The sequence below is a fragment of the Coregonus clupeaformis genome, chromosome 17 (assembly GCF_020615455.1).
Source record: "Coregonus clupeaformis isolate EN_2021a chromosome 17, ASM2061545v1, whole genome shotgun sequence".
NCBI classification, from domain to species: domain Eukaryota; kingdom Metazoa; phylum Chordata; class Actinopteri; order Salmoniformes; family Salmonidae; genus Coregonus; species Coregonus clupeaformis.
This window is the reverse complement of record NC_059208.1, coordinates 23,247,041-23,261,268: the sequence shown is the minus strand read 5'-3', so window position 1 is coordinate 23,261,268 and position 14,228 is coordinate 23,247,041. Positions and strand designations below refer to the sequence as shown.

The 14,228-nt window shown below is 45.6% G+C and overlaps 1 protein-coding gene across 4 annotated transcripts in view; it reads right to left on the bottom strand.

The window, feature by feature from the left end:
- Positions 1-14,228, bottom strand: part of LOC121586015 (cyclin-dependent kinase 14) — a 176,656-nt gene that overhangs the window by 84,279 nt on the left and 78,149 nt on the right. For all 4 annotated transcript variants that reach the window (XM_041902433.2, XM_041902430.1, XM_041902431.2 and 1 more), the window contains 2 exons: positions 10,780-10,900; positions 4,478-4,571 (listed from right to left, as the gene is read on the bottom strand). In XM_041902433.2, coding sequence (XP_041758367.1) covers positions 4,478-4,571; positions 10,780-10,900 — 215 coding nt within the window. The remainder of the gene's footprint in view (positions 1-4,477; positions 4,572-10,779; positions 10,901-14,228) is intronic.

Here is a 14,228-nt window from a genome sequence, read left to right as displayed (position 1 = left end):
AACTCAGCATTCTTTGTCCTCCAAACACGACGAGTTGAGTTTTTACCAAAAAAGTTCTATTTTGGTTTCATCTGACCATATGACATTCTCCCAATCCTCTTCTGGATCATCCAAATGCACTCTAGCAAACTTCAGACGGGCCTGGACATGTACTGGCTTAAGCAGGGGGACACGTCTGGCACTGCAGGATTTGAGTCCCTGGCGGCGTAGTGTGTTACTGATGGTAGGCTTTGTTACTTTGGTCCCAGCTCTCTGCAGGTCATTCACTAGGTCCCCCCGTGTGGTTCTGGGATTTTTGCTCACCGTTCTTGTGATCATTTTGACCCCACGGGGTGAGATCTTGCGTGGAGCCCCAGATCGACGGAGATTATCAGTGGTCTTGTATGTCTTCCATTTCCTAGTATTTGCTCCCACAGTTGATTTCTTCAAACCAAGCTGCTTACCTATTGCAGATTCAGTCTTCCCAGCCTGGTGCAGGTCTACATTTGTGTTTCTGGTGTCCTTTGACAGCTCTTTGGTCTTGGCCATAGTGAAGTTTGGAGTGTGACTGTTTGAGGTTGTGGACAGGTGTCTTTTATACTGATAACAAGTTCAAACAGGTGCCATTAATACAGGTAACGAGTGGAGGACAGAGGAGCCTCTTAAAGAAGAAGTTACAGGTCTGTGAGAGCCAGAAATCTTGCTTGTTTGTAGGTGGCCAAATACTTATTTTCCACCATAATTTGCAAATAAATTCATAAAAAATCCTACAATGTGACTTTCTGGATTTTTTTTCTCTCATTTTGTCTGTCATAGTTGACGTGTACCTATGATTAAAATTACAGGCCTCTCTCATCTTTTTAAGTGGGAGAACTTGCACAATTGGTGGCTGACTAAATACTTTTTTTCCCCACTGTATATGTAATATCCTACTTTGCATATTTGGGTATTATTCTACACACTGGCTATTATTTTAATGAGCTCTGCCCCAAAAGAAGACCAAATTTGTTTGGTCCAGACTGGACTAAATCTGAACCAATCATAGACGTCTATGTTTCACAAGTTTGGACATCAAAGTACAGCACAGTAGAGTTCAGTTGAGTTCAGTACAGTACAGCACATAACAGTAGAGTTGAGTAGAGTTCAGTACAGTACAGTACAGTAGAGTTCAGTACAGTACAGTAGAGAACAGTAAAGTTCAGTAGAGTACAGTAAACAAAATTTATAAACAAAATTTATAAACAAAATTTATAAACAAAATTGATATCAGTAAAAACACTATAACTAACATTCATTATCTTCCCTCATAAGGGAGAGAAATGAGAAACTATCTTAAAGATATGAGGGTTTTTGGTAACGGAATTTCAATGCACAAGGCAATATTTCTTAAACAGAAGGCAGAAAAATGTCTCCAAAACTAAATATAAAGTGTTGATATTAGTTGCCAGGGGTCTTTACTTCAACATTAGTGTGTTTTGATGTATTTATAATACATTTTAAGACTTTTTCTGGTAGATGTTTTCTAAGACCTCTTTTCCATCTGTTTGCTTATTGGTTGAAAAATGTATATATGCCTTAGTAAAATTTTTACATGCTCCAATGAACTTCACATTTTGGTACTCATGGGTCCTTTTACATGGAAATGACCAGGGTATTAGTGTGGGTTAAACTTTTTTCAAAATGCCAACTGACTCTAGGCAGAATGAGTGGCTATCAGACGGGGATACTAGGTGACCTTTCTCCCCCATCCACAAACACACTGGCCTTAAGAGGGGCGTGACTCAGCAAAATCTCTCCACCGACAGACAGACAGACAGACAGACGGCGCCCACACGCATGCACGTACCAACCCCAGGAGGTTGGTGGCACCTTAATTGGGGAGGACGGGCATGTGGTAATGGCTGGAGGGAATTAGTTGAATGGTATAAAAAAAAAATCAAATATTTGGTTTCCATGTGTTTGATGCCATTCCATTTGCTCCATTCCAGACATTATTTTGAGCCGTCCTCCCCTCAGCAGCCTCCTGTGGTACTAACACACATACATTCACACACACTTGACATAAATGAATGTGGCCATGCGTCAACTCTCCACCGTCTTGACACTGAGGAGCTGAGCAGGACATGATTCTGAAGAAAAAGAGAGTTGAAGAAAAAAAGAGCGCAAGAATAAAAGAGGGATTAACTCTGACAGGCTAACTCTGACAGGTGGAGCTGTTTGCTACGCTAACTGACCGTCTAGCTGCCAGGCCAAGCAGGCTGGTGGACATTTTTCCATATTTATTTCTCTATCTGTCTTTTCTTCCTCTAGCTGACAGCAGAGTACACAGACAAACAACAGGACGAGACGTGATTGGGATGAGAGAAAATATAAACGGCTCAATTTGACGGGTCAGTACTTCTTAGCCAATGCAATATAGTTAGAGTTGGCTCAGTGTGATGCCATGTTGGTTCAATACCTTGGGTGAGTGAGTCCATGTCCATCCTGATCCATGAGGCCATGTAGCCTATACATGATATTGTGTGTGTATCTACAAGTGAAGCCAACTCTCTTAATAAACATGTTCAATTCCTCAAATGTACGCTAATCATGTTCATAACACCACAAAAGGCCAATAAAACATTGAACGCCCAAACACTAATTATTGCCATCTGGATTACGAGAAACGCATGATGAATCAATAAAAAAGTGAAAAACAAATTGTGTGAATGTGTGGGCATTGGCATTGAGATCATCAGAGGTGTTATTACCTCAGAGAAATAATAATGATTCTACAGTCAAGGTAAGACTGTAAGCCTAGTATAAGCACATCTCTGGCCTCCTCATATGTATGGCTTACAGGGGCTGTGTGGGCTATGTTATTACCTACACAGGTCTGATCCTCTATAAACTGGGGATTCATAAGGTCTTCGAAATATGGTGAGAGTAAGGAGAGGAGAGGATAATCAGAACACAATATAGACCTGTCAGACTTTATCCCACCACCCCCTCCTCCTCTCCTCTCCTCTCCTCTCCTCTTCTCTTCTCTTCTCTTCTCTTCTCTTCTCTTCTCTTCTCTTCTCTTCTCTTCTCTTCTCTTCTCTTCTCTTCTCTTCTCTTCTCTTCTCTTCTCTTCTCTTCTCTTCTCTTCTCTTCTCCTTTCCTCATATCCGGACCACCTAGGCACCCAAGGGGTGTTTGCTGAGGAAAACCTTTATCTCCACTGGATAACATTTTCATTTTACCTCAGACACAGTCAGACAGCCCCCTTCCCCATCCCCCCCCCACCCCCCAAACCCTCTTCCACCGCTTGCTCCCCCCCTCCTATCCACCTGCAACCTGCTAAAGGGCACACAGACCCCCTCCAAGGACCTGCTGCCAGGCCAACAGGGGTGCAGGTGTGCCCCATCGATACCCAAGCTGGGGACAGGCCATCCCACTACTGGGACTCTCCCCTCTTTTCACTCTTTCCCCTCTTCCCCTCTCTCTTTGTGTCTGTGTTTTGAAGGGGTGTACTGGGTGGATGCAGCGGGATGAGAGGGCTGGGGTTTTGGGGGTAATCTTACAGATGTGAGGAGAGCAGACAGCCCCAATTTTCTCTTTGGAAAAACAGACAATCAATAAAATGCTTTTATACAGTATCTCTCTCCCATGCTATCTGTCCTCCTAGGATGCTTTGTGTAAGATCCCCTGCCTGGGGCATAAATACCTACACACACGCACGCACGCACGCACACACACACACACACACACACACTGACAAACACACAGACACACACAGAAGCACACACCCACACACACTTATCCCGACAGCCCTCGGCAAAACAAACCGAACCGCTTTGTCTCTTTGTCTTCACACCTGACTCCTGACTCTGCCGACCTCCGTCTCGCTCTCTCTATCTTTCTCTCTCTTTCCTCATCCCTCTCTTCCTCTCTCCCATCCTCTCATCTCAGTAATTGTCTGCATTAATTATTAACTCGTTTCAGAGGATGAATGAATATGAATTCATCACATCTGCCCCCATTAACACTCCACTTCAATTCTGCTGATGGGGGGAATTATGGAGGAGGACAGAGGAGCTGATTATGGGATTCATGAGACCTCACACAGCTATAAAATATTGATGCAGTCAGGCCCTGAGTCCTGTTCAGAAATATATCTATCAATCTATCTACCACCCCTATTATTCCCTATTCACAGGTTATTTTAATAAGCATCTAGAGGAGGAATTCAATAGCTATATGACCTCGAGGTAAAGAGGCCCACAGACCTCACACTGATTAGATCAAGAGCCAGAGGTTACTGCTCAAGTACACAAGTACTCAAGTACACAGTAAACGCAGTCAATTGGTCAATCAACAATTATTCAGATCACATCATTCAGATAGGTACTGCATGTGCTCAAAGTGGGACTGTTTCCTATTGGTTCACAACTGAGAGGAGATTGAGATGTTGTGTATCGGTGACAGCCTAGACATATTGTGTACGCACGTACACACAAACACACAGCTGACTCACCAGGAATATCCTTTCCAGCTGATCCTGGATGTCCTTCATCCCAGGGAAAGCTGCCACTCCTTGGATCATCTCGATGAAGATGCAGCCCACACCCCTGGAGACACACAGACAGCATCCACATTAGAGACACACAGACAGCATCCACAGAGTCGGAGAGCTCCAGATCCATCAGCAATAAACATTTGAACCCCTCTATGAAGAATACTAATATCCACAACTATAATTCATCATTAATGAATCTATAGTGTACTCAAATGGCTTTGTAGAAATGCACAGTATATTTTGAAAGGCAAATGGTTCACTCTTGGGGAATATCTTAATTTATTATTTTTTATTTTTTTATTTTTTATTTCACCTTTATTTAACCAGGTAAGCCAGTTGAGAACAGGTTCTCATTTACAACTGCGACCTGGCCAAGATAAAGCATAGTAGTGCAATAAAACAACAACACAGAGTTACATATGGGGTAAAAAACATAAAAGTCAGAAATACAACAGAAAATATATATACAGTGTGTGCAAATGTAGCAAGTTATGGAGGTAAGGCAATAAATAGGCTATAGTGCAGAATAATTACAATAGTATTAGCACTGGAATGCTAGATGTGCAAGAGATTATGTGCAAATAGAGATACTGGGGTGCAAATGAGCAAAATAAATAACAATATAGGGATGAGGTAGTTGGGTGGGCTAATTTCAGATGGGCTGTGTACAGGTGCAGTGATCGGTAAGGTGCTCTGACAACTGATGCTTAAAGTTATTGAGGGAGATAAGAGTCTCCAGCTTCAGAGATTTTTGCAATTCGTTCCAGTCATTGGCAGCAGAGAACTGGAAGGAATGGCGGCCAAAGGAGGTGTTGGCTTTGGGAATGACCAGTGAGATATACCTGCTGGAGCGCAGACTACGGGTGGGTGCTGCTATGGTGACCAATGAGCTAAGATAAGGCGGGGATTTGCCTAGCAGTGATTTATAGATGGCCTGGAGCCAGTGGGTTTGACGACTAACATGTAGTGAGGACCAGCCAACAAGAGCGTACAGGTCACAGTGGTGGGTAGTGTATGGGGCTTTGGAGACAAAACGGATGGCACTGTGATAGACTACATCCAATTTGCTGAGTAGAGTGTTGGAGGCTATTTTGTAAATGACATCGCCGAAGTCAAGGATCGGTAGGATAGTCAGTTTTACGAGGGCATGTTTGGCAGCATGAGTGAAGGAGGCTTTGTTGCGAAATAGGAAGCCGATTCTAGATTTAACTTTGGATTGGAGATTCTTTATGTGAGTCTGGAAGTTGAGTTTACAGTCTAACCAGACACCTAGGTATTTGTAGTTGTCCACATACTCTAGGTCAGACCCGTCGAGAGTGGTGATTCTAGTCGGGTGGGCGGGTGCCAGCAGCGTTCGATTGAAAAGCATGCATTTAGTTTTACTAGTGTTTAAGAGCAGTTGGAGGCTACTGAAGGATTGTTGTATGGCATTGAAGCTCGTTTGGAGGTTTGTTAACACAGTGTCCAATGAAGGGCCAGATGTATACAAAATGGTGTCGTCTGCGTAGAGGTGGATCTGAGAGTCACCAGCAGCAAGAGCGACATCATTGATATACACGGAGAAAAGTGTCGGCCCAAGAATTGAACCCTGTGGCACCCCCATAGAGACTGCCATAGGTCCAGACAACAGGCCCTCCGATTTGACACACTGAACTCTATCTGAGAAGTAGTTGGTGAACCAGGCGAGGCAGTCATTTGAGAAACCAAGGCTATTTAGTCTGCCAATAAGAATGCGGTGGTTGACAGAGTCGAAAGCCTTGGCCAGGTCGATGAAGACGGCTGCACAGTACTGTCTATTATCAATCGCGGTTATAATATCGTTTAGGACCTTGAGCGTGGCTGAAGTGCACCCGTGACCAGCTCGGAAACCGGATTGCATAGCGGAGAAGGTACGGTGGTATTCGAAATGGTCAATTATCTGTTTGTTAACTTGGCTTTCGAATACTTTGAAAGGCAGGGCAGGATGGATATAGGTCTGTAGCAATTTGGATCTAGAGTGTCACCCCCTTTGAAGAGGGGGATGACCGCGGCAGCTTTCCAATCTCTGGGGATCTCAGACGTTATGAAAGAGAGGTTGAACAGACTAGTAATAGGGGTAGCGACAATTTCGGCGGCTAGTTTTAGAAAGAAAGGGTCCAGATTGTCTAGCCCAGCTGATTTGTAGGGGTCCAGATTTTGCAGCGCTTTCAAAACATCAGCTGTCTGAATTTGTGTGAAGGAGAAGCGGGGGGCATGGGCAAGTTGCAGCAGAGGGTGCAGAGTTGGTGGCCGGGTTAGTGGTAGCCAGATGGAAAGCATGGCCAGCTGTAGCAAAATGCTTGTTGAAATTCTCGATTATTGTAGATTTATCGGGTGGTGATAGTGTTTCCTAGCCTCAGTGCAGTGGGCAGCTGGGAGGAAGTGCTCTTATTCTCCATGGACTTTACAGTGTCCCAAAACTTTTTGGAGTTAGTGCTACAGGATGCAAATTTCTGTTTGAAAAAGTTAGCCTTTGCTTTCCTGACTGCTTGTGTATATTGGTTCCTAACTTCCCTGAAAAGTTGCATATCGCAGGGGCTATTTGATGCTAATGCTGTACGCCACAGGATGTTTTTGTGCTGGTCAAGGGCAGTCAAGTCTGAGGAGAACCAGGGGCTATATCGGTTCTTAGTTCTGTATTTTTGAATGGGGCATGTTTATTTAAGATTGAGAGGAAATTACTTTTAAGGAACAACCAGGCATCCTCTACTGACGGAATGAGATCTATATCCATCCAGGATACCTGGGCCAGGTCAATTAGGAAGGCCTCCTCGCTAAAGTGTTTTAGGGAGCGTTTGACAGTGATGAGGGGTGGTCGTTTGACCGCGGACCCGTTACGGACGCAGGCAATAAGGCAGTGATCGCTGAGATCCTGGTTGAAGACAGCTGAGGTGTATTTAGAGGGTATGTTAGTCAGGATGATATCTATGAGGGTACCCATGTTTACGGATTTAGGGTTGTACCTGGTAGGTTCGTTGATAATTTGCGTGAGGTTGAGGGCATCTAGCTTGGATTGTAGGATGGCTGGGGTATTAAGCATATCCCAATTTAGGTCACCAAGCAGTACAAACTCTGAGGATAAATGGGGGCAATCAATTCACATATGGTGTCCAGGGCACAGCTGGGGGCTGAGGGGGTCTGTAGCAAGCGGCAACAGTGAGAGACTTATTTCTGGAAAGGTGGATTTTTAGAAGTAGAAGCTCAAACTGTTTGGGCACAGACCTGGATAGTATGATAGAGCTCTGCAGGCTATCTCTACAGTAGATTGCAACTCCACCCCCTTTGGCAGTTCTATCTAGACGGAAAATGTTATAGTTGGGGATGGAAATTTCAGAATTTTTGGTGGCCTTCCTGAGCCAGGATTCAGACACTGCTAGAACATCAGGGTTGGCAGAGTGTGCTAACGCAGTGAATAACTCAAACTTAGGAAGTAGACTTCTGATATTTATGTGCAAGAAACCAAGACTTTTGCGATTACAGAAGTCATCAAATGATAGCGCCTGGGGAGTAGGAGTGATACTGAGGACTGCAGGGCCTGGGTTAGCCTCTACATCACCAGAGGAACAGAGGAGGACTAGAATAAGGATACGGCTAAAGGCTTTAAGAACTGGTCTTCTAGTGCGTTGGGTACATAGAATAAAGGGGGCAGATTTCCGGGTGTTATAGAAAAGATTCAGGGCATTATGTACAGACAAGGATATGGAAGGATATGAGTAAAGTGGAGGTAACCCTAAGCGTTGGGTAACAATGAAAGAGATAGCATCGCTAGAGTCATCAATTGAGTCGGTCTCCGCGTGTATAGGGGAGGTGCAAAGGAGCTATCTAATGCAGGTTTAGCTAGGCTGGGGGTCTACAGTGATATAGTACAATTAGAAATAACCGAAACAACAATAAACTAACCATGTTTGGGCTGAGGCTAAACATAAACAGGATGTAGTACCGTAAAAAGGAACAGTCCAGCAGATATCAGCTGTATAGCTGAGTTATCATAAGGTCCGGTGGTGAAGCACTAGTAAGAGGCCACGGCTAGCGGGCCAGGGCTAGCAGATGGATGGAATCTTTGTGGTTAACGTCGTAACCACATCAGACGATTTCGTCCGCAGACCAGTCGTGTAGGATCGGCGGGGCTCCGTGTCAACACTAGGTGGTCCCGTCCGGTTGACAGAGAGGTAGATAGCCGGGAGATGGGCGATGGGCCTAGCTTAATCTATGGCTGATGTCTTGATTTCCTAGAAGATTTAGCTCCAGTAAAGTGTTTGTTCAGAAGACTAACTGTGTGTGGTGATGGTTGGATAATGGGATGCCCAGCGGAGAGAGAAGGAGAGAGGGATGGAGAGAGAGAGGTGGCCAGTTCTGGAGAGTGGTGTGTGTGTGTGTGTGTGTGTGTTTAAACAGGTGTCAGAGCCCATTTGTCAGAGAGCTATTGTTTCCTGACAGATTCACTTTCTGGACCAGTGCACACTACTCCCTCTCTCCTTCCCTCCATCTCTGCATGACCCGGCTAAGGTTGAGCAGTCCTGAGCAGCCACACAGATAAATAGAAATAGAGAGGGAGAGAGAACGAGAGAGGGAGAAAGAGAGAGAGACAACCACCAGCATCACTTTCATCCCCCTTAACACTCCACACTCCTTAATTCATTTTTGAAAACATCCATCTCCATAATGTACCTATAGACCAGGAAGAGCCATATACATTTCTAGAAGTCCAATGGATGGAAGTAGGTGCTGGGTTGAACAATACAGTTTCATCACCATAGTGTTTAGATTTTTCTTAGATCTTTATATAGAGACTGGTGTTTAATCAGATACAGAGGTTTTGGCTTGGCAGGGAGAGGGATCAAACCTGCTAATAACAGTGTGAAAACGACAGGATTTCAACCACATCCTACCCACTTCCTCTCACACCTCTCTCTGTCTGTCTGGCTGGGCTGTCTGTGTCCACAGTGGTCTGTCAGCTTGACTGACAGGTGCCTGGTGAAATGGCAGGCTCACTGAGGCGATAACAGCCATAAAAATAGACTAGAGGAAGAATCCCTGTTCTGTTCGACCCAATTCTTCCCTTTCCTTCTCTCTACCAAATCCAGATCTGATCCTATAACCTGTCCTGTGGTTTGACGGATATGGGACAGACAGACTGTTACCCCAACCAGTGAACCAGAACTGAGCGCACTGCGGTCACTGTGAGTGTTGCTTGTTCATGGAACACTGCTTTCCAAGTGATGGTATAGGTCTTTCTATGTTGAGTGGCTCCAGTCTCGGTGGAGTGGAAAAGTGCCCTGAGGATTTGCCCACCTGCTCTACTGCCCTCCTAACCCCCTGCCTCTACCTCTCCCCCGCTATGCATTCATTGCCCGCGGTGGGATGCAGCTGGGGTCCTTGGAAAGGTGCATCCCCGAGGACTGCCTGTCCATAGATCGACATGGTCACGGATCATTTGGAAGCTCTGGAAGACCCCTGTCCATATCCTGACTAAAGCTGTCTGTCTGCCGCAATAGGAAGGCCTCAGTCTGTCCATGTCCTCAGTAAATCCCCATGTCTGTCCATACTCAGCCTCAGCCTCAGCCTCAGCCTCAGCCTCAGCCAGGTCTCCCAGCTTCTTTTCAACCCCCAGACAGAGACATGGCCAGGTCTCCCAGCTTCTTCTCAACCCCAGACAGAGACATGGCCAGGTCTCCCAGCTTCTTCTCAACCCCAGACAGAGACATGGCCAGGTCTCCCAGCTTCTTCTCACCCCCAGACAGAGACATGGCCAGGTCTCCCAGCTTCTTCTCACCCCCAGACAGAGACATGGCCAGGTCTCCCAGCTTCTTCTCAACCCCAGACAGACATGGCCAGGTCTCCCAGCTTCTTCTCACCCCCAGACAGAGACATGGCCAGGTCTCCCAGCTTCTTCTCAACCCCAGACAGACATGGCCAGGTCTCCCAGCTTCTTCTCACCCCCAGACAGACATGGCCAGGTCTCCCAGCTTCTTCTCAACCCCAGACAGACATGGCCAGGTCTCCCAGCTTCTTCTCACCCCCAGACAGAGACATGGCCAGGTCTCCCAGCTTCTTCTCAACCCCAGACAGACATGGCCAGGTCTCTCCCTCACCTCCCTATGGAACACTTTCACACAGCTGTCTGTGGCTCTCTGTGGGGTTCACACCTTATCTGATCCAGATGAGGCAGTATTCCCCTGTTGTGGAGAGGGATGTGGCAAGAAGAAGGGGGTCAGGGGTTAAAGGTCAGAGGTACTACCCACCACATGTCCAGGCAGGTGGAGTAGTCTGTGGATCCCAGGAGGACATCAGGGGGACGGTACCACAGGGTCACCACCTCATTGGAGTAGGTGTGGCTGGGGACTGACTTAGCCCGCGCCAGACCTGCAGGAGAGAACACACACACACTGTAATAAACACACACACACTGTAAGGAACAAAAAGTGGAAACAGAAACACAGGGTATATGTTAACTTTATCATTGAATGCCCTCCACTGAGGCTCCATAAGATGAGAGAAAAGCTGACTGGTGCAAAGCAGAGCAGGTTTTGCCTGAGGTGCTCTTTGACATGGAGCCTGGGTAGCAACAGGACCAGGGCTATCAGAATACCAATCAGACATATTCAAAGCTACAACAGACCATCTCCATACACTACATCTAACATCAAGGACACCGCTCCCTAAGCTGACGGTACAGGATTATGTGTGTGAACTATGTGTGTGCTGGCAGTGCAGAGCCAGATAGTTTTAATGAGTCTGGTGGCATTTAGCTAGCTGTCCTCCCAGGTGGTGAGACTGGTTCATTAAAGCATTTAGCTTAAACAGCCAAGACATTCTTGCCCCTGGTGCCAGCCCCCCTGTGTGGTGTTGTGTGCATGTGTGTGCATGTGTGTGTGTGTGTGTGTGTGTGTGTGTAGGGTGATGGCAGGGCAGGGGGTAGTTAACATGTCCCTATGCCAGAACAGACCCAGGCTTCCAGGAGAGATGGAGGTTGAGCCAGGCTTCCTCACAGTAACACTGTAATTTACAGACTAATCTGACCTGTAAACAATAGGCTGTGTCACAGAGAGGAGAGACCAATTTCCTAGATACACTGAAAGCCTATAATTTACATTGTGGGTGGTGTGAAGTGTGAGTGTTTGTGTGTGTGTGTGTGTGTGTGTGTGTGTGTGTGTGTGTGTGTGTGTGTGTGTGTGTGTGTGTGTGTGTAGGGGGGACTGTGAGGTTAACGCAGGGCATGAGCAGGGAGAACAGGTCTAATCAACATAAAAAGGCCAGAGTAATAGACTGATGGGGTAGTTACAGTATATGGGTTGTCTGGCTGTAGACTAATCTGTATGATAAAGAGATGGAGAGAGAAAGGCAGGGAGGGAAGGTAGACGGAGGAGAGGGATGGAGGGAGAGAGAGAGGGAGTGATAGGAAATAGTGGGAGTGTGTACTGTATTTGCACTCCAGGACCTAGATGATTGAATTCCCTCTCCTCCTCTCCTCCTCCAGTGTAGTCACCACGGTAACAGCATGAAATAGGCGGATGGATACCATGCTCTTTCTACAAAATGGTGAGCGCCCGGTGGCCCTGACATTCTACATCTGAGAATACCTGAGAGACCTACTACACCTTCATACCTTCAAATACTGACACCCCTGGCATTGAGACGACAGTTTCACTCTATACAACCACTGTGGCTCCTGGCTGGCCTTCCATTCCAGGTCGCCCCGGGATGAAGGTCACACACCCACGTACGTATATGCAGGCAAGCACACACACACACACACACACACACACACACACACACACACACACACACACACACACACACACACACACACACACACACACACACACACACACACACACACACACACACACACACACATACAGGTAGCCCTGGGTGTGAAGGTCAGTAGTGAATTATACATCACACTGTGTCCCCATGGCAACACCAGGGGTCAGAGAACAGAGGGCAGGAGAGGAGGAGGAAGAGAAGTGGGGGATGAAGAAGAATACAGCCAGAGAGGAGACTGAAATAGACTCCATATCCCCCCTGGGACAAACAACCCAAGCCTTCTTTTGAAGTTTACTCTGAAGTTATATGACTTTCAGATAGCTCTGTGTAGCCTCCTCCTTCTCCTCCTCCTCCTCCTCCTCCTCCTCCTCCTCCTCACCTCCTCGGCTGCTGTGTCTAAATCCACAGGGAGAAAGAAACAAGTTATACCTAAAAATGATTATTTTCTTTATAAATACCAGGATTCATCATTACAAAAAACACTGAAAATCAATCTTGCAGATGCTGCAAATGCACAATTTGTTTCCGTCATGAAATGTGTAGCCAGAATACAAAACAGGGTAAATTAAATAATGTGTCACTCCTCTCCTGCATCAACCCAGTCTAATATATGATGATGAATGTCTGATCGTGTAATATGTAATAATACCCCCTGCTCATCATATCTCAAATATATATATAACAAAATGAGGAATAAAATGGCTTTAAAATATGCTATAATGCTTTGGAAGTAATTTAGCATACTTGCACAGGTTTCTGGTGGCAATAACGGATTGTGTGCGCTTGGCAGGTAATTTATGGCTGGTCTGATAGAATCTGGGTAATGTGTGACGTGCGTGTGTGCGTGCTTGTGTGTGTGTGTGTCTACATGGCGTGGCATGCATACTGCTATTGCTTCTTCATGGTCTGGGATCAGGACATTAACATTTTGGTTCCCACACACACACACATGTACGCACACACATACACACACACACACACACTGCCCCCAGGACATGCGAGGGAAGAGGAAGACCACAGAACTGCTCTGTCCAACATCAATAAGACACACACTACACATCATCAATCAATATTCTGATTACTGACATTCTGCTATCATCTGGAAGTATCTCACATTTGAAAGGAAAGCTGCATTTTCAAGCATTACTTATCCAACCACTTAATCCCCAAAATCACATCATCACATCACATCTGCATACAGATGATGATGATATGTTGCAGCAGTACAGATGATGATGATATGTTGCAGCAGTACAGATGATGATGATATGTTGCAGCAGTACAGATGATGATGATATGTTGCAGCAGTACAGATGATGATGATATGTTGCTGCAGTACAGATGATGATGATATGTTGCAGCAGTACAGATGATGATGATATGTTGCAGCAGTACAGATGATGATGATATGTTGCAGCAGTACAGATGATGATGATATGTTGCTGCAGTACAGATGATGATGATATGTTGCAGCAGTACAGATGATGATGATATGTTGCTGCAGTACAGATGATGATGATATGTTGCAGCAGTACAGATGATGATGATATGTTGCAGCAGTACAGATGATGATGATATGTTGCAGCAGTACAGATGATGATGATATGTTGCAGCAGTACAGATGATGATGACATGTTGCAGCAGTACAGATGATGATGATATGTTGCAGCAGTACAGATGATGATGATATGTTGCAGCAGTACAGATGATGATGATATGTTGCAGCAGTACAGATGATGATGATATGTTGCAGCAGTACAGATGATGATGATATGTTGCAGCAGTCATGGCAGAAATAACCATTCTGGACACATATGTGCTACAGTAAATGACATACAGACACACTCAAACAAGCAAAACTAGTATTTAGGATCAGAAAACTGTTTTCTTTCCTCTGTTAAGAAAATCCCCTGAAAGACAGTTG